Genomic DNA, 20,712 nt, shown 5'->3' on the forward strand with positions numbered 1-20,712 from the left:
TTTTAAATAAATTCCAAAATTACGTGTACACAATCATAATAAGCAATAAATATAAATTTTATATCATAAACAATAATTGAGCTCAAACTATCACATTATTATAAAATATCATTCATCAATACACCTTATACTCATTCTATATACATACTTTTCAAATGTCTTTAGTTGTAAGCCTTTAGTTAACAAGCATGCAATCATAAGATCAATTCGATGTGCTCTATAGGCATTCTTTATTTCTAAATTTCTTCCTTAACAACAAAATTTTAATTTTATATGTTTGCACCTTTAGAATATTTGTCGTTCTTGAAGGGAAAAAATTGTGGAATTATCATAATAAATTTTCAATTGCTTGATAATTACGTTGATTATCCCAAGTCTTAAAATGAAGTTTCACAAGCATAATATTAGGATTTGTGCCTTAGTGTAGTGATTTAATCATACTAATAATTTTATAGCATTAACAAAGTAATTTGCATTAACTATGCATTACAAAAAAAAATTTATTTGGGTTGGGTTCGAGTAAGTTGGTTAGTGAGCTTAGAGCTAAGAAATTTAGCTACAAAAAAACGCTTTTACTGATTTTTATCAATTCAATTCATCCACAATTTGCAAGTTAATCATGATTTAAAATACTTCGCAATTCATTTAGTTCATTTTTTTTTTCAAATCAATAAATTAATTCATTCTGGATTTGACCAGTTAATCTAATCTAATTTAAACAACTAACACGCAAAATAAATCATAAGGTGGGTGGAACCTTGTAGCATATTATTAGTGCGGAAGTATGCAATTTTATGAAGGTAACTTATGATGGTCTTGTGCTCACATAGGAAAAAGGGAAGTGGAAGTTAATTGCGGAAATCGATAATGCACTAGGATTAAGATGATAAAAGTGAATATAGATATTTATTTGTTATATTTATATTAATATTGTCATTGTTGTTAATGTAAGAGGATAAAAGTTTAAATATACTCAAATGCGTTTTATCTTTTTATTTAAAAGTTGATAAAAATTTATAAATAATTCTAGAGAAAAAAGAAAAAAAAATAGCAGCTATGTATTTGATAATGCGAGATTTGCTTCATGCGTATATACCGAGAAGCCAATGGTAGCTGATCTTATGGCACACTCCGCTTCGTCCACGGAGCCTGGATTGCGTATTCATGAGCAGCCTTCAGGAGTACTTAAACTCCACTGCTTTACGATTACCTTGAGATTATTTTTATTCGCTTAGGGCGTTTGCCCTTAAAAAAACCATTTATTTTAATACTTTGACCTCATAATTGTTACGTACGGTGACGTGCATTCATAGTGATATTAGGCAGGAGTACACATACATGCACCGACCATTGATCAGCAGGGCCATGAAACGCAGTCGGAAGATCAGAACTAATGGAAACATTTTAATTTTTATCATTTTTTTTTAATTTCAGAAATGAGAATATTACAACATCCAAACAGGATACGGTTCCCATCTATCAAAGAATAACTGTACAAATAAATATTTTTACACGATGACACAGAGCAGGTCATCAGGAGCACAAATTAGAAAAGAAAAGAAAAATTGTTTGATCCTATGCCTGATCCTTGCTACTCAGAAGTGCCATCCTCTGAGATCTTGAGTAACCTTGCCTGTTTCTAAGAAAATCAATGTAAGTTCGAAGCCTATACCGATCTGAGTTTGTGAGGGAAAATGGAGGGTTCAAAATGAGGGATGGTGCTTCGACTAGAAGGAAGATCAACAAACACACTGCATTTGAATACAAATTTGCTGCACTTTCCATTTCGCCCATGAGCTCATCAACCTGCAAAGAGACATGCAGGAAATTTTCAGCTAGTTAAGTTTTCTTCAATTGTTTTCTTATATCACATTAATTCAAGAAACTTTCATAGCATTCATCAAATAAATATATTACTTCGTTTCATATTATAAAAGATCATCTAACCATATATATAAATATATATATATATATTATAAAAGGTCATGGTTATTGATAGATATGAAGGTGACAGGAAGACTCACCCCTCCACGTCTTCCCAAAGCAAGGGCAGCCTGAAATATCGTCTCCATTGCATCAGGCATCTCTGTACTTCCTGCAACCATGATGGTAAAATGCTAATTTAGAATCTTAAAGTTCATAGAATGAAGACAAGTGGCATTACTTTGTTTCCTTACACATCAGCAATAATTGAAAAGGGTCATACATTTAAGTTGCTCTCTGCTATGACCATGAGTTTGGGATTGAGTCACCGGCGATGAACAAGAAGATCACTTAAGCTCATCAAAGGGAACTTAAAACCTTAGGACTCGTTGGAGAGACCCAAATCTCTTTAGGTTTTGATAAAAGTTCGACTTCAGTTTTATTATTCTATTCGTCCTTTAAACAAGGATCTGAAATAAAATTGTAATCCAGAAACCTAAAGAAAGAAATCAACTAAAATAAAATCACAATAAAAAAAACTAGGCCTTAGTTAGAGAACCAAAACTAATGGCCTTTCCTAACAGGTTCGGCCCACAAAGCATCCACAACAGTCTCTTATTCTTTTGAGCAATTTCAAAGTGGAGCAACAACTATTGAGGCAGGGAGATAGAATTATCAAAGGCTTACCAGGCTCAATAACATTGGAAAGTTCCTCAGCATGCTCAACTTCCTGGAGAAATTCCCTCTCTATCTCCGAGGATATATCTTCTGGATACTCTTCTGTATCAGACGTTCCACGCTTCTTACTGGTACTACTCCTTAGTCTGCTTGTCTCTTGGCTTGGACTTCCTTCCATAGCTGATGCAGCCTGTGTATGACATATATGCAATGCTTGCTTCCAAATTGCAAGAATCACAAGCTGGATTGAGAACGCTTCAAGATGCCTACCTGCCTCAGTCTATCAAAGAACCATGATACTGTTACAATATAGAATAACCTCAATAAACCTTGTGCTAGCAAAGAAAACACCAAGAGAACCCAGCTAGCATAATTAGCCACTCAAGCAACAGCAATTATCATTAGGAGTGGCATTGAGTCATATCATTTAAAATATTCCACTAATGCAAGAACCTTCCTGATCCCAAAAGTCACACATATTGAGCAGCAGAAAAGGGCAATAGGTGAAAAGATCTAAATGTTAAAGCTGTTTACAGTGATTACTTCAACCACACAACATTTCCCTAATACTAGGTTCTAGCAAGTTGAAGTGAGATCACTCATCCACTAGTTGCCTTGTGTAAGCATACATGGTCATCAACGCATGTTAACAGACCATGCCAAGGTCCATCAAAGAGGGCCAATCAAATGTTCCAGCATACCAAGAGAAGTACAAATGAGACAGTTTTTGGTTAAATGGCAGTTAAACATGCAAGGAGAAGATATTGGGGAAAAAAAAGAGAACTAGTATGTTATTCTACCACTTTGCATAATGCACTTATGGTAGGTGTATTATGGACTAACCTTCTCATGCACTAACTCTGTAATTGCAGATGCGCACTGCTGTAACGACTTTATCCTTGGGATGCAATGAGATGATGGCTGTTCCAGAGCATCCCCAACATCGATGGACCCTGGAGAAGTCCCAGGGGCAGAGCTCTGACTTTCCAAGCTTCCTACATGATAGACATTAATATTGGTCGCAGCAACAATTGGCACAGGAGCTGTTGATGTGGTGTTACTGGTAAAGGGGATCAGGGGTGGACTCTCCAGTTTGTATGGAACATGGTTTGGCTTGGAAGTGCTAGCTGAAAATGACACATCCATGGGAGGTCCTGATACGAGAACATAATCTTGGTCGTTCAACTCCAGTGTGTCCCCAACTGTGAAAGCAATGCAAAAGTGATAATTAAATCAGACATGTTGTTCAAAGACAATTGCTCATGACACATGCTTAGCTAGACACAGCAGGAATTATATTTATATGCAAAATGCGGCATATAATATTGTTGGTACCTCTTGAATGAGTACTCGTAGATCTTTGATCCATGGATTTGTGAGGTTCATGCAGAGTTTCACCTGAAACCTTGCTGCTTTCATGTCTAAAACTAGGATCATCTAATTTATGTCTTGTACCACTGTATTTGGATGTAAAATTGACTTTATTCAAAGGATTAGAAGTTTGTTCTCCAGTATCTTTTGCATTGGGAGAAAATCCATAACCAGATTTCATTGAGGACCTCTTCTTTTCAAAGGAAGGGCTCCCTTCAGGACCACTAGAATCATCATCCAGAAAGAAGGGAAGACAATCCTCCTGAAAGCTTTCATCAGCACTTCCAGGACTGCTTTCAAAAAATGGATAACCATTTCCTAAAATTCCCTGACTCCTGCAAAAAGAGCAATGGTAAATTATTTAGGGAACTGAGGGATAATGTATATCAAGACAAGATGGGAACAATCATCTCCTCATTTACCTCAATGGTTCATTTGGTTGGCCCTGAGAGAGAAATGGGTGATTAAAGAACTCTTGAAATGTTAAACGTTCCGCTGCAGTACAAGGATAAAGGGAACACCAAGAATGAGGACAAGCATATAAATAAGAATTGCTCAGCACAGTTTATGCTGATAGCATTGCTGAATGAAACGTCTCTTATTGATCTCTTTGCTCCATGTCTTCACAGATCAACTAAAGCTTTATCTTAGCATCATTTTCTTTGCATGATCTAAGCATTTTAGAGGCTGTTATTTATATTAGAATAATTCTTGTAAGTAGTAGGCTAAAATAACAAATAGGTGGATGACATAATTTGTGCAAAATTCAAGTGAAAAGTAAGGATAAGAACTATAGCTACAAACTACATATCCAGTTGAGGTTGACGCCTAGAAACTAGAGCATTCTTTCATGTACTCTAATTTTGGCAAGCCTCATCATCCAAGAATTAAGTAGCCCCTAATAGTGTAATGTTTGTTCTGTTTCCTAATATGTAAGCAGATAATTCAATACTACATGCTAGAGGTTAGTATTTACTTCTACGTTCTTGGAATACCTGGATTACGACGCAGCAGTTTTAGACATAAATCTTTGCAATCAGCAGTCAAATAATTGTTTTCCACAGGGAAAAGCAACTCAGTTGATTTCACAATATTCTGGAGTAACTGCACAAGACAAGATATGAAAATAGATCAAGGAAACTGTCAACTCACCAAAAGAATCACTGTTCAACTCAGGTCATCATTTGCAAGTCTAAAGTTAAAACTTTTGAGAAAGCAGGGCCCACTTTATACAAAAAGAAAGTTCTTTAAACCTGTATTTGATTGTTCCCAGTGAAAGGAGTTTTCCCCGTAACAAGCTGAAATAAAATAGCCCCAACACTCCAGAGATCTGCCTGCGTATTAAAGTCAAAATTAGTAGGCAGTAATTTCAGGTACGTACAAAATACGAGGAGCCCTAAGAGTGGAGTAACTATCACCTTTGCATCGTACTTCTGCAGTTGCATTATCTCAGGAGCCATGTAAAGTGGTGAACCACATAACGTTTCAGCAAGCCCCCAAGGTTGCAGCGATCTGACAAAACAGAAATATCATATTCTAATTATAGATTATGCATGGGAAAACATCTAGAAACAGATTTGCACAGCATAGTTGCTACCAAATCTCAATATTTTTCATCTTTTGTCCCTCTATCCAAAATTAAGGGTTATATAAACAGATGAGCTTTATTTTAATGGAAAAACAACACCAAAGGAGTTGCAGTAGAAGATTTTAAATATGAACATGACAACAAATGAGAAACGATAATAGACAATAACTGTGAATAACTTCATTGACTAATATCAGCAATTAAAAATCAATTAGACCAGACCATTGCAGCCACATTTATTTCGGCAATTATTTTCAAACTTATCCTGTTTTTGAAGCCACAGTTTTATTCTTCACTATGCCAAGCACAAATTATGAAGTAGTTACACCCTAAGATCACTTATCTTTTAAATTTGAGAATAGAAACCATCTCCACAACATCTGAAGCTAGATAAGCACATAAAACCAACAATCAAAGAAGCGGGGCAGTCTCAAATTGTAGTACCAACAACCAAAAAGATTACTTGCAATGCACATGTAGCCAAATGGATACAGCCAAGGTTATTGCGTATGAGTAGGAGGATGGAAGAGTACATTTTACACAATTCCTTCCAAAAAAAATGCAAAAATAAAAAGGGAAAGATAACACCCAATAAGTAAGTGGAGCAATGCGATCACTTACCTTGCAAATCCAAAGTCTGCAATCTTTAAAACTGAATTGCATTCGTTTGTTGACAGAAGAAGATTCTGTTCCAGAAACAACAACACTATAAAGAGAACCTACTGAAAGGAAACTTTACATGGACAAGACTAGTGAAAACTTTACATGGACAAGACTAGTCTATACCAAAGAACATTAACCAATATATGCAACTTCATCACAATTCATAACAAGGTTCAAAAGAAAACTTGATTTAGAAGGGGAAAAGGCTGTTACATCCATGCTCTATTTTATTACAGTTACAAAAAGAAAATAATATGCCTTTCCGATTGCGCTTTCTTTTTTCCTTATTAGGCAAAAGTAGCCATAAAGTTATACCAAAATTCAAACTTTAACTAAAGAGAATGAAATGAACCTGAGGCTTTAGATCACGATGTATAAGATTATTGTCACGGAGAACTTGTAGGCCAACCGCTGCACAAAGATGATCATATCAGTTTAACCGACCAAAATCCAAAGGAGAAGGAAAACCAAAAACCAGACACAATTTGCAGCATACCTAGTTGCTGCATGAAATGCTTTGCAGTTGCCTCAGGGACGCATCCATGGTGTGTAATATACATAGAAAGGTCACCCCCCTTGCAGTATTCTAATACAAGATGTATCTTTCCAGGAACCTAAATACAGGTATATAAACCAAAATAAACATATGATTAAGATATACACTACATGATTGCTCATATAACAAGTGAAAGTAAACAAAGAAAGAAATGCCATATCAACATTATCCCAAACAACTTCAAATTCAAATCAAAAGTATATGTGACACTTTCCAGTTGATCTCAACTTACAAAAGATCAAATAAGCACTAACAAAATGCGTCTACAACTCATAGAGCAAAATTGCTACTACAAAATCCATTATTCCACTCCAACCAGTCCATGGAATGAAGGGCACAGCATATAACCACTCCAGCAGGATGCAAATATTTTAGAGATATAGATACATATAAGCTGCAAGCTTCACAAAATAATACATGAAAACTAGATTTACCATTTAGTTTCTTGACCACTGCAAATTTACCAAATTGCTTCCCATGATCCTTGAGACTTCTCCATTAGTATTAGTTGCTGAATTCCCAATGGCATCATTTGTCAAATGTTTTGCTATAGGAAGGAGATTATGGATGCTATAGGCTTAACTTTGTTTCATTGCTGGTTAATTTGACTAGATAAGGTGATTGATTGTACGTTTTTATTGTTTAAATGATGAATCTTATGGTGGTTTATTCCATTGGGTTGATTTGAAGGATTTTGTTGTGTTAGATTAGGCGTGATGTGCAATTTAGGTGGTCAATCCCCTGTAAATGATGTTGCTCATTTTCTGTAATGAGTTTTCTTATTAATAAAAAACTTTGCTTAGCAAAGAAAAAAATACAATATATAGATTGACTGAAATTTCACTATTCGTAAATTCTTTCATTCTCTGCTTCTATCAAATACGAGTATGCGCGGATAGCTCTTTTCAATAAGTAGATTCTTCTCATTTTCAATATCGCATTCTAAAATATCTTCAGTTAAAAAGAATCCACATCCTCCGTTCTTTCATCATTTTCCTTAAAAGAAGAACTTTCCCTCAATAAATGGCGCCTCAAATTTCAGTCCCTACCTTAGGTAAACAAGTCATGTTCAAATAGCTACATTTCCGCCACTTCTTCCTCTCCTTTATCGGCATCCAAACAACTCCCTAAAATCTAATAGTAAAAGGAAACAATTAAATAAAAGGGAACAAGAAGAAACGAACCTCAACAATATCATGCAGTCGAATAATATTAGGATGATTGATTCTCTTCAAAATAAAGATTTCCAACATCAAACTATCTTGCAACTTCTTATTGAGTCGACCCGTTACGATCTCCTTTATCGCCACCTCGGTTCCATGAACTCGATGCCTCGCATGCCAAACAATCGAAAAGGAACCCGACCCGATTTTCCGGCCCACTAAATAGTTCCCTACCACTCTTCCCCTCCCCGTTGCTTGAGCCATTACAGACGAACCTGGAACAAAAAGAGAGAGAAAAAAGCCCAAGGATCCGACTCCAGAGCTTGAAGCTTTAAAATATGGTATAGAATACTGGAATTTGGATCATCGGAAGATCCGACCCGAACATTAATTGGATTTCCGATTCACCGTGCAAAGAAAAATAATCTGAGGAAGAGTGAGGAAGGAGGGTGAGATGAGAACTTGATTAATGAGTTCTCTAAAATTTTGCATTCTATTTGTTATGGGTTGAATTATTGAGATTATTAATTGGGATTAGCGAACGTAATTGAGGATTAACGTTTTGTGATTCGATGATTATTTTGTTTTTTTATGAAAACCATAAGCTAAAAGCGGAATTAGACGGTGTATATATTTTAAGATACGGTTACTTATACGGTGTAACCACGGATGTTAGTGCGTTGGCGGTTTTTAATTGGGTGGATCAGTGTGGTAGGTGATGATGGAAAAGCTCCGATATCAGCTTTTTAACACCTGTCCGTCAGACATTGGTTAGACAAAAGCGACTTTTTCGCCTTTTATGAATTATTTAATACTTTAATTTGCATTTTCCAAGTTTACTAATAAATATCCTTTTAATCAATTTTTATTAGATGTGGAACTAAAAATTTTAATGTTTCTTAAATAATTTTTTTATTATAAAATTAAAACAATAATAAAAATGGAAAGATGATTCAACTTTCAGTTAGGATGCAATAAAGGTACGTTTGGTTCACTGTAATGGAATAGAACTGTAATTGAATAGAGTTGTAATCAGTAATTCAATTGTTTGGTTGAATGAAATGGAATGGAACTTTAATAATATTCTTGTGTTTAGATGAATGAAATAATGTTAATAGCATAAGGAAAAAAACTAAAATGACTAGAATACTCTTAGTAGAATTTTTTAGATAGATGATTATTGTTATTGTTATTAAATTTTAATAAGATTAATATTAAAATAATTTAATAAAATAATAAATAATTTAACCATATTTTAACATAATTATTATTAAATATAATTTAATAAAAAATATATAATTTAATATAATTATTATTATATGAATTTACTAAAATTATAATATATAATACTATAAAAATAATATATAATCTACTTTATTATTTTTAAACGCAATACATATTTAATGTGCTAAAATATCATTAGTGAAACAAATAATTTAATTATTCTACAATAAAAAATAAAATATTAGAAGTAATAAATAACTTGAGAATTATATTTCACATCCAAACATAATATTCATATATTAAAAAAGTTGCATGATTTCATTAGTTTATATGTCATAATCCATATGTTATAAAATTTTACAACATCAAAAGTTACAACATTGTAATGACATTCTATCATGTCATTATACCATCCAAATATTACAAACACAAAAAATTACCAAAATATCATCAACATAACCATGATTTTTAATGGTAAGCAAGAAATCTTCTGACCTGTAACACCCCTAACTTGTATCCGTCGCCGAATTAAAGTTACGAGGCATTATTGAACAAAACACAACCATTGCAAAATCAAAACATATACATTGTATATAAATATTTAAAATTTAATAAACTTGATCTAATATTAAATATGACATATTATGAGCTTCACTTAGATCATTTAAAACAAAATAAAGACATTACAATCCAACAAATCTATAAGGAAATAAACCATTTCCGTATGGCTATTAAATTAATATACAATATAACAAAGTATGACCTTCAAAACATTTATCTAGTCTATACATGTCATAATTAAAATTTAAAACATTTTAATACCGAGAGAGTAGATAGAGTGATGATCTTGTTGACGATCCTCAAGCTTGAAGCTTGATCTTTAAATCTATAAAATGAAAGACATAAACAAACAAAGTAAGTTTTTATAGCTTTGTAAGTTTACAAGATAACTAAATATAAAATAAATTATATAATTTATTATGATACTTAATGAAATCGCTAATACTACATATATTACCATTTGAATATTGTTATTCATAAACATCTTATTTATAACCAAATATATGAACTCATAGCATTCATATCAAAGAGTACATATATATATATGACATGCATATAATCAAATGTATTTATAAATACTCATCAAACTTTACAACCAATACATTTACATATCAGTTACATATAGTCAAATGCTGACATTAATTATCAACATTTAAAACCAAATGCATGTACACTTTAAACAAGAATAGCTGAATGCATATATATATATGCTTAACAAAGATTATCACTGAATGTATATATATACATATACCTCAAACAAATTTAACCGAATATATTCCTACTTACCAAAAATGCATTTCATCAGATACGTAGATGCTTATTAAATGCATATACCAAATGCATATATATAGATTATCACATGCATACATCCGAATATATATAAACTTAGCAAATGCATAAGAACAAATATATATATATGCTCTTCAATTACATATAAACGAATGCTTATATGCTCATCAATATCCAATGACCGAATATATGTGCATGTTCTTCAAATTCATATGACATAATTCATTCGCATATCCATTATATTTAAACACGTAACATAAACAGATTCACTAGCACTTTGCCTACTAGGTTTAATACCTGATTCAGTACACTGGCTTTTGGCCTGCTAGACTTAAAGTCCGAAATGTTTCACCGGCATCCAACTTGCTAGACGTAGAGTCTGAATTGTTTCACTAGCATCCAGCTTGCTAGACATAGAGTCTGAATTATCTCACTGGCAATAAGTCTTCTAGGCACTGAGCTTGAAATCTCAATTCACATAAGTTGTATCTCGTATTCGAACTATTTATGGATATAAATCCATACGTAAAATTCAGCTCAAAACTTATAATCTTTCTCTTTGAACACATGGATATATATATATATATATATATATATATATATATATATATAATTTGTATTATCAATTCCACTTCATAACTCAATGATTCCACCAAACATATTTATACATAACCTTATATTTTGGATCCTACTACTACTATCATACTATTAACTTATAATATACTTAAATAATATACATTTAACATTCAACATATTAAAATAATCTAAGCTAATAATTTCATACCATTAATTCAATACAAAACTTATACATATGCATATGCATTCACATTCGACCTCATGTATACATATATAATTCCATACTTAATTTCAATTCAAGAAATTATACATGTACATTCATACATATTCAAATCTACCATATAAATGTATAAATTCATACTCAATTTCAAAACAAGAACTTATACATATATATATGCATAATCGATCCTCATATACTTATATAATGACATATCTAAATTCAATACACAACACATACATGTATATTTGCATGCTTATTCAATCTATATATACAATTATAACATACATATCACAAATCAAATCCATGTGTTTATACATATATATATACTTATATAATCATTCGAACCTTATATATATACATATATCTTATACATATCTTTGATTAATCCAATAATTTATACATGTATATACTTATATACCATTTATACTTTCACAAAATTTAAAGGTTTATATAAGTATAAACCTATATATATATTTGAACATTAATAATACATGTATATCATTCATACTTTATTTTATTTCAATCAATATACATTTAAATTAAAGTTCAACAAAAATACAATACATTTACATACATATATACCGATTTAATAACATTAAATAGCTAATAGACTTACCTCAGATAGTGAAAAATCGAAACCGGACGATTAGTCGACAACTTTAGCTTTTCCCCGATCAAACTCTGATTTCTTTGGTTCTTGATTTAAATATATTAAAAATGAGCTAAATTAAATATTATTACATTAAATTTAGTCCAAAAATACATAAATTGGCAAATTATCATTTTACCCATGACATTTACACTTTTTACAATTTAGTCCCTATTGCATAAAACACAAAATACACAAAATTTGCCCACACTATACAAGGGCCGAATGTTCCTAGTGCTCATACAAGTCCACACATTTCATTTATTTCACATTTTAGTCCCTCAAAAATTTAATTTCATAATTTAGCCCTAATTACTCAATTTCACCAAAAATTCAAAGACAAAACATGTTAATCTTTCACATATCTTTCATATTTTATCATCAACTATCACAAAGCTCAAGCATTCATCAATGGCATATCACAAAATCATCACCAAATTCTAAAATTAAAGCATGGGTCTTGTAGTACACAAAGCAACGATCTTAAAAACATAAAAATTTTCAAAAACCAAACAAAAACAAACCTTTAATTAAGCAAGAATATGGCCGAACCTTCTTCTTTTAATGGCTTTCTTTCATCTCAATTTTGGCTAAAGAAGATGATACAAACTATATTTTATGTTTTAACTATTATGTATTATAATAATTTGTAATTTACTAATTTAACCTTATTAAAAATAATTATAACCTTTATATATTAAGGTTAGTTTTGACCTTATCCACCCACTATCTAAATAGTAGTTAAATTGCATCTTTAAACCTTCTAATTAAAAAGACAACAACAAATAGATGCTTTTAGATTTAACCCCTAAATTTTTATTTTGCGCGATTAAGCCCTTTTTATCAAATTAAGCACTCAAACGATCAAATTTTTATACGAAATTTTTACACATAGTAATTCACATACTGCAAATACCAAAAATAATTTTAAATTATTTTTTTGACTCAGATTTGTGGTCCCGAAACCACTTTGTTCGATTAGGGTCAAAATAGAGCTGTTACATGACTCATTCCAATCGCACAAAAGAAGGTAAACTAAAGAAAATGAGCATTTGTGTTGGATGATTTGGAATTTTACTCAATGCACAATAGTGCTCATCCTCAGTTAAACCTTCTACTTCACATAATGTTGGATATAAATTTAAAGCTCTTTCTTGAATGGTCATTTCTGACTTTTGTTGAATTAGCACTTCAGAGGCAATACTCCTACTGTTTTCAACGCCAACAATCTGTATGTTTTCCGCCAATAAAGTGGCAGCATCATGAAATGAAATAGAAGAAATATGATTACTTGCATCAGAAATATTTTTTTTTCTTCTTTGAAAATGTGGAATCACCTTAGTTTCTAGCTGGTTGCGGTTGTGTAGCTAAAACATCCATGTCATCCGAAGAAACATCAACTTCGCATCCATAGAAATCATTTCTTTCTTCATGAATATTTGTAGTAGCTACATCCTTAACATATATTTCTTCAATAATACCAGCAGCTGTTTAAGCATCTTTCCTAGTGGCTCGATCTTTTACGAATATGGCAGTAAGTTAGTCATAATAAGGGAAACTACGATGTTTGAATTGACCGGCTTCTTTATGACTCTATAAAAATAAGGAATTCATATTAGATATAAGTTTGGTCAAAATAAGATACTAAAGACTTGAAATAATTCTTACATTTATATATGAGTTTCACACCGGATCTTCAGCAACAACAAGCTGCCTATGCTCATCCCAACCAAAACCGCTATTGTTTTTTCCATTAAACATGCCGTAAACGATTGACCAATCCCTTTTCAATGTCCTAATCCTCAATTCAAGATTAGGTTTAGCCTTCAACATGGCATTGGGTAAAAATTTTTCTAACATTTTTTCCAACTCATTTAAATAACCGGCTTTGAATCCCGTATCAGTATTAAAGGTTCCAACATTGTGCAAGTCAACCATACAAGAAACCAACGCAGCATCTTCTTCTGGAACCCATTTCTTTTTGGTTCCTCGAGAATTTTGGGAAGAAACACTTGATTGTGAAAAACCTAACATAACTATCTTAAGAAAAAAAATAAATTAAAATTAAGTTAAATATTATGAATTAAAAGATCAACACTTTATAAAATTATAACACATGATGAATCAAAAGAAATAAATTATAATTCAACAAGTCTAGTACAATACAAAAAACAATTCAAACACCACCAAAGTTTCATAAACTAGATACATGAAATAACATAAACAATTAACGTTTACTATTTTTACCCTAAACCTAACTAATTTTTAGATGTTTGCCATTCATCGAACATTTGGTTGGCTAGTTCCATCCTCCAAGTAGCCCATGCATCTGATGGATGAATATTTACAATATTCGGTTCATCATCATCTATCACATTACTAGGCAATCATTCTCTCAACTCTGCTTCAATAGGATCAAGACTCATATAAGTTCGAATAAAATTATGGAGCAAACAAAATGCAATAATAATTCTATTGTGCACCCTCACAAGATAGAATGATGGACTCCTAAGTATTTCCTATCTAAGTTTTAATAACCTAAAGCATATTTCAATAACATTACATGCTAAAGCATGTTTCATATTGAAAAATTCTTCTAAAGTACTTGGCTGGTAACTCTGATGCCACTCATTCAAATAATATCTTTGTCCTCTAAAAGGTGCAAGAAATCCCTCACAATTTGTGTATCCAGCATCAATTAGATAATAACAACCTATAAAAAAATTATTTGTCATGGTTAATTTCCCAAAAAAGTATTATCTTAAAGATTAATTCAAAGTCCTCTAATTTTGCACTTTACCATGAGGAACTTTTAGTCCAAGTCTCCTACTAATGGCATCTTGAAGAACCCGTCCATCAACAACAGAACCTTCCTAACCAGGAAGAACATAAACAAAATGCATATCAGGTGTACAAACACCTAACCTATTTGTTGCTATGTCACCTTTTCGCGTTCGATATCTAGGTTTATCAACTACTGGAACCCTAATCTTGATGTGAGTTCCATCTAAAGCACCAAAGCAATTCTACATCACATGTATAGAACCTTGCGTTAGGATACAATATTTAAATCTAAATCAACTAAATTATGTACAAGCTATATATAGAACTCACTCCAATATCTTGAATCATTTCCACCATGGGTCTGTAGAATTAGCTGTAATTGGCTCTGCCTTTTTAAATAACACATCTTGTAAACGTATGACAGCATTTAAAACATTGTGAAATGATTTGCTAACGGTTTCCCCTGACCTATTAAAGTGATGCTTGATAACTCGATTTTTAAGGTGATTAGAAATGATATGTAAAAACATTGTTACTTGCTCATCAACAAGCATGTTCCTTGACGACTTCGATCCCCCTAAAGTTTGTAACATCTCATATAGTTTAAAAAAGGTAATTATATTCATCCTAACTTGTTCAATACAGGTCTCGTCACTAGCATATACAAGTTTTTTCACATAATCTCGTTTTGCAAAAAAATCTAACACATAGGATCTAATCCTTGGTCTATAAGTATGTAGGCTATGGATGGCACCCAATGTAAGTAAGAACCAACTCGCAATTGTACACATTTGCAACCATATTGTCAATGCAAGACCAATTCTTTTACGCCTCACACTTTGTACTATTAAAGGCAAACGAGCCATTACTACAAGATATTATGTGTTACATATCTTCAAATCGTAGTAAAAGAGTCACATTTCTCCAATTTTAATTCCAATAACAGTAAAATAAAATCAAAGAATTTAATTGCCAAAGAACTTACAGTGATTCAGTGAATACAAGACACTCAACTGTGGGTGGAGGAAACAATTAAACAAGCCAAAGAAGAAGAGGAAGCAATAACACACTATCAAAGAAAAATAAACAATACATATTAAGAATCTTTACAAAGCACAAAATAGAAATTACAACTATCTTAGCAAGTAAAAACTTGAAATTCATTTATTTAACAATCACCCAAAAAAGAAAAAACAAATAAAGAAAAGAAAAGAATGTGTTTTTGTGGATTTGATTAATTAATGACTAACGTTTAATAATTATTTAAAAAAACCCCATTTAACATATCCACATCTAAATAACATAGTTTCCAGTTCTACGAAATATACATATATTATATGAAAATTTTAAAATATTCAATCTTTAATTTACCTTCTAAAAGTTTGTATTCATCCTCACATTGTAATTAACTAATGTTTTATTTGAATTAATAATTGTAAATAGAAAATATATATTATTTTGTTTGAATAGTTAAAATTAGTAAAAGGAAAAAATAATATGAATTTAATAATTTTTATGAGAAAAGAAAATAAGGTCTTAATTTCTTTTATTTTGTATTAACTCAATTCGATTATAGGATAAAATCTAAAACTCCATATACATTACATTCTTACCATAACATGATTTGTTTGTAGCATTTTGCTTTCTGCTTTTTTGTTTCGTTTATTGAGATAATTTTGTGATGTTAATTATAATTTTGTAATGTTAATTATAATTTTAATCAAATAATATAAGTAATATGAAACATTGTTTAGTTATAATTTTAATCAAACAATATAAGTAATATAAAACATTGTTTGAAGACCAAAATTAAATATAACATAAATTAAAGATATCGAAAATAAAAATAGTTTTAAATGAAACATATCAAAACTAAAAACATATCGAAAATTAAATATAACCAAAATGTTCTTGTTTAAAGTAAAAAGATCAAATCTGAATTGTAAATGTAGTTTAACATGTATATATTGTCTTGTTGCTACCTTAGCACACCCTTGAGTGATATTTTTCCCCTTGTTACTACCTTCAACCACTCCTTTAGCTAAAACATAGATCAAATTAAAATACTCAAACAGAAAGTAGGGACAAAGGTGAAAATTAAACTAAAAATGTCGGACATAATCCTCTAATCAGTCACAAACTAACTAATGCACCAAGAAAGATAGTAAAAAGAGTGACTCTCAGGCAACTAAATTTTCAATGCTTCAAAGTAGCAATTTAAGAGGAGGACGATGCTACAATTGATGAAATCAACACATGAAGCGCATCATAAAAGGCCTGACAAAGTTTAACGTGCCTATCCCAAAGCAAATACATTTTGCATTTAGGAAAGACAAAGCTTTGTTTGAGTTGTTCCAAGAGAGGTATCAATGACTAGACCTAGCAACAAAGACTATGCACTTTTATATTGTAAACTGCAAATAAGATATATTCAGTGGGATTGGCAACATTCACAGACCAAGTAAGCCAAAAAAACTCAAACAAGACATCCCAATGAGAAAAACACATTGCCAATCAGTCATTTTGCTAATTACTTAATAGAAAATTTGCATCAGGATCACAGCTGCTAAAAGCCCCGTGCATACATCATCATTCTTCACAAAACTACAACTATGTAAAAGAAGAATGACTTAAGAATCAAATATAAAAAATGGGTATTTTGCAAAAAGTGGTAGAAGGAAATGAGAAAGGCCTCAGATCTCATAGCTTTTGAAAAATTAGCCGCAACGTTTCTTTCTTTTATTATTATTTTTTTTGCTAGGGGCAATTCCTCCAAAGCCTTTTCACCACTTAAACATTTAGATGAAGCCTTTTTTTTTCTGACAGAAACATATAAGCATCATTGATTTATTGATAAACATTAAATGAATTTAGACCAAGTGAGAGAAAATAATGAGAACAACATGCATAGAATGATAAATCGGTAATCAACACTAAAAAGAAAGTCACCCCATTCAACCTTATTTATCTCAGGATATAACCATCCAGAGCATGTTCTTCTTGTCCACTATGATGCAAATATTCACTTATTAACAAATTTGATCCTCTTTCTGATGAGATATGATGATCCCATCATTTTGAACCATGACTAATAATATGCTTTCTATTTTACCCGGAGTTTGTGAAAAACCATAAGCATAATGTCAAGTTGCTCCAAACATCAGCACAATTTCCATGCTTCCCCTGAACCACCTCAAAGAAATCGGAATAGAATTTCTCCTTCACATGCACCTCGGCTAGAAGCCAACTAACTAATGAATAAAAGATTTCCACAACTCATTACCTTAACATTATGACAGCATGGCTCGACTGCATCACTAAGTTCTAAACATTAGTTAACACATGAAATTTAATAGACACAAGGTCAGGTTAAAACCTAAACAGAGCAGCAACTACATCGCTACTTTTTAGAATGTTAAACTTAAAACTTAAAAGCAACAAACTACAGTCACCATACAAGAAAACAACCAAAAAGCAAGAAAATCAACAAAAATAGAAAGTAAATTTTAAACAAAGACTACTCACAAACTTAATGGCAACCTCTTCGTTGGTTTGAAGGTTCGTACCTGAAAAGGGAGATTATAAAAAATTAAAAAAAACACCAACTTACACTCAAATAGGCAAAGGGAAAAAAGAAGAAGCATGGGACGAACCCAGATAGATCTCTCCAAAAGAGCCACTGCCGATCCTACGACCAAGTCGAAACTTATTACCAACACAAGGTTCCATCAATCAAATTCAAATAAGTAATTTAAAAAAAAATGAAATTCACAACCCTAAACTATAATCTGAAACCCCAAATCAACCGTACCGACAACCCATAAACATCCAGATGATCAATCAAGTAAAAAAAATCTAAAATAAAGTAAAACAAAAGAAAGGAGGAAAAAAAACTAGAATTTCATCTTTTACCTTAAACCACAAACAAATAAAAAATTAACAAAAAATGTTTACCTGACCTTGGATGAAGGGGAGGAATGCCGAAGTCGGAGGAAGCAAGAAATGGCTGCCATTGAGTGTTTTTGAGGTGAGAATTTGTGAGGGTAAAATAGGGTTGATATGGGAATGAATGGGTAAACAGTGTAGAGGGAAGGGAATAGAAATCCCCAAAATTTTCTGCTAAAATCCCGAATGGAATACACCCGTAATAGGGTATTCCCTTCAACTAAACATCTGTTTAAGTGGGAAGACTTGTAATAGGTAAGTAATGGCATAGCCATTACCTTCAATCAAACATGTTGTAAGTTTGTACATGTTTTCTATTTATAGGGATTTAAATACCATAATTCATAAAGCATTAAAGACAAATATTAAGGTACCTTGTAAATGATTTAGGGGTTTCAAGAAAATGAATTTAGGGGTTATGGGTATTCATTCTTTAAATGTTACAATAAGATAAATTTGAGGTTATGAACATCCATTTATCAATAGATTTACAACACTCCTCATTAGGTGTCCATTAATAAAAATGTCTCGTAAAAAATTATTAGAAAAAACTCTATGGGATAAAAACCTAATGAAAGAAAAAAGTATATAATCTATTATTACAAGTTGTCTGCAACAACCCGATTTTAACTAAATTGGAACAGTGATTTTAGAACCACAAATCTGAAGTCGTAAAATTATTTTAATATTATTTTTGGTGTTTACAGTATGTGAATTAATATGTGTGAAAGTTTCGTGTGAAAACTTTATCGTTTGTGTGCTCAATTTGATAAAAGGACTTAATTCGTAAAATGCAAAAGTGGCTAGCTATTTGTTAAAGTGTTACATTGTTAAGGCTTTTATTATGTGGAGTCCTTATGTTGTAATTGACCATTAAATATTTGAGTGGACAAATATGGACAACCATTATATAGTTTCTAATTAAATACTTAAGGTTAAAATAGTAAAAAGTATAATAACATGAAATAAAATAAAACAAAAACTAAAATGGTCATGCATTCATCTTTCTTGGCCGAAACATAAGAAAAAAATAAAGCTTTGAAAGCTTTGAATATTTGGCACCTTTGGAAGCTTGATTCGGGTATGTGTTTTACTTAGTTTTTAATAATTTTTACGTTTTTGAAATCATTGCTTTGAATACTAGCTAGCCCATGCTTGAATTTTTGAATTGGTTGTGTATTTTTTGATTTTCCATTGATGAGAAATTGTTGTTTTTGTTGTTTGATGATGGAAAATAAAAATAAGTTGTTAGATTATTATGTTTAATTAAGTGATTTTTAGTAAAAATGTGTATTAAGGATTAAATTGTGAATTTTGTAAATTGAGGGGTCAAAATGTAAAATAAATGAAATAAATGGGCTACTATGAACCTTAGTAAAATTAAGCTATATTTGAGTTTGGTGAAATTTTGAATATTTTGTGTTTTGTTAAATAAGGACTAAATTGTGAAAAATGTAAAATGTTAGGGGCTAAAGTGCAATTGCCCTTTTATGTGTTTTTGGATAAATTTGAGTAAATATGTGATTAAATAAGTTAAATTTGTATTAAATTAGATCAAGAAAAGAGGAAATCGGATTTGGATCGGGGGAAATCAAAAGTTGTCGATTAGTCGTTCCGGTTCATTCGTCTCCGTACGAGGTAAGTTCATAAGTGAATAAATGATGTTAAATTGAATGTATTTTTTATGTACATAGCCTAATTGAATTGTATGTATGTATAACTACATTGCCGAATTGAATTTAGCATGGAATGATTTATTACGAGCATGAATCGATCGAATTACGACGTCTAAAAGCCACGTACAAACCTTAGGAATAGTTAGGATACTTATGTCATGACATAGGACTCCGATATGTGATTTCGTGTAAGACCACGTCTGGGACGTTGGCATTGATTTGAGATTTACGTGTAAGACCATGTCTAGGACATTGGCATCGTATATGATTTTGTGTAAGACCCTGTCTAGGACAGTTGCATCGATAGTTGATTACATGTAAGACCACGTCTGGGACGTTGGCATCA

The 20,712-nt window shown here is 31.6% G+C and overlaps 2 protein-coding genes across 32 annotated transcripts; both read right to left on the reverse strand.

The window, feature by feature from the left end:
- Positions 1 to 1,391: 1,391 nt before the first annotated feature.
- LOC105767232 (serine/threonine-protein kinase ATG1c) lies at positions 1,392 to 8,454 on the reverse strand. The gene is made up of 13 exons (XM_052626662.1): positions 7,964 to 8,454; positions 6,720 to 6,837; positions 6,576 to 6,634; positions 6,182 to 6,246; positions 5,391 to 5,484; positions 5,226 to 5,306; positions 4,968 to 5,076; positions 4,395 to 4,467; positions 3,937 to 4,307; positions 3,445 to 3,803; positions 2,611 to 2,881; positions 2,025 to 2,095; positions 1,392 to 1,806 (listed from the first exon to the last, which is right to left on the reverse strand). The coding sequence occupies exons 1-13, from the start codon at positions 8,204 to 8,206 to the stop codon at positions 1,576 to 1,578; spliced, it is 2,145 nt and encodes a 714-aa protein (XP_052482622.1). The 5' UTR covers positions 8,207 to 8,454; the 3' UTR covers positions 1,392 to 1,575.
- Positions 8,455 to 9,866: 1,412 nt separating this feature from the next.
- On the reverse strand, positions 9,867 to 18,984 carry LOC105767124 (uncharacterized). 31 transcript variants are annotated; one of them, XR_008192785.1, is made up of 8 exons: positions 18,700 to 18,984; positions 18,399 to 18,433; positions 18,271 to 18,311; positions 13,630 to 13,997; positions 13,299 to 13,554; positions 11,929 to 12,008; positions 10,814 to 10,971; positions 9,867 to 10,052 (listed from the first exon to the last, which is right to left on the reverse strand). XR_008192785.1 is itself a non-coding variant. In XM_052626460.1 (6 exons), the coding sequence occupies exons 1-5, from the start codon at positions 18,963 to 18,965 to the stop codon at positions 15,778 to 15,780; spliced, it is 438 nt and encodes a 145-aa protein (XP_052482420.1). In that variant the 5' UTR covers positions 18,966 to 18,984; the 3' UTR covers positions 14,082 to 14,365; positions 15,731 to 15,777. The 31 variants fall into 31 exon arrangements, 7 of the variants coding, with proteins under 7 accessions (XP_052482420.1, XP_052482421.1, XP_052482422.1 ...); XR_008192794.1 differs by adding an exon at positions 15,731 to 15,814 and having other exon boundaries at positions 10,814 to 13,554; positions 18,399 to 18,424; positions 18,705 to 18,984; XR_008192792.1 differs by adding an exon at positions 15,731 to 15,814 and having other exon boundaries at positions 10,814 to 13,554; positions 18,705 to 18,984.
- Positions 18,985 to 20,712: the final 1,728 nt, after the last annotated feature.

Source organism: Gossypium raimondii, chromosome 13 (assembly GCF_025698545.1).
Source record: "Gossypium raimondii isolate GPD5lz chromosome 13, ASM2569854v1, whole genome shotgun sequence".
Classification (NCBI taxonomy): Eukaryota; Viridiplantae; Streptophyta; class Magnoliopsida; order Malvales; family Malvaceae; genus Gossypium; species Gossypium raimondii.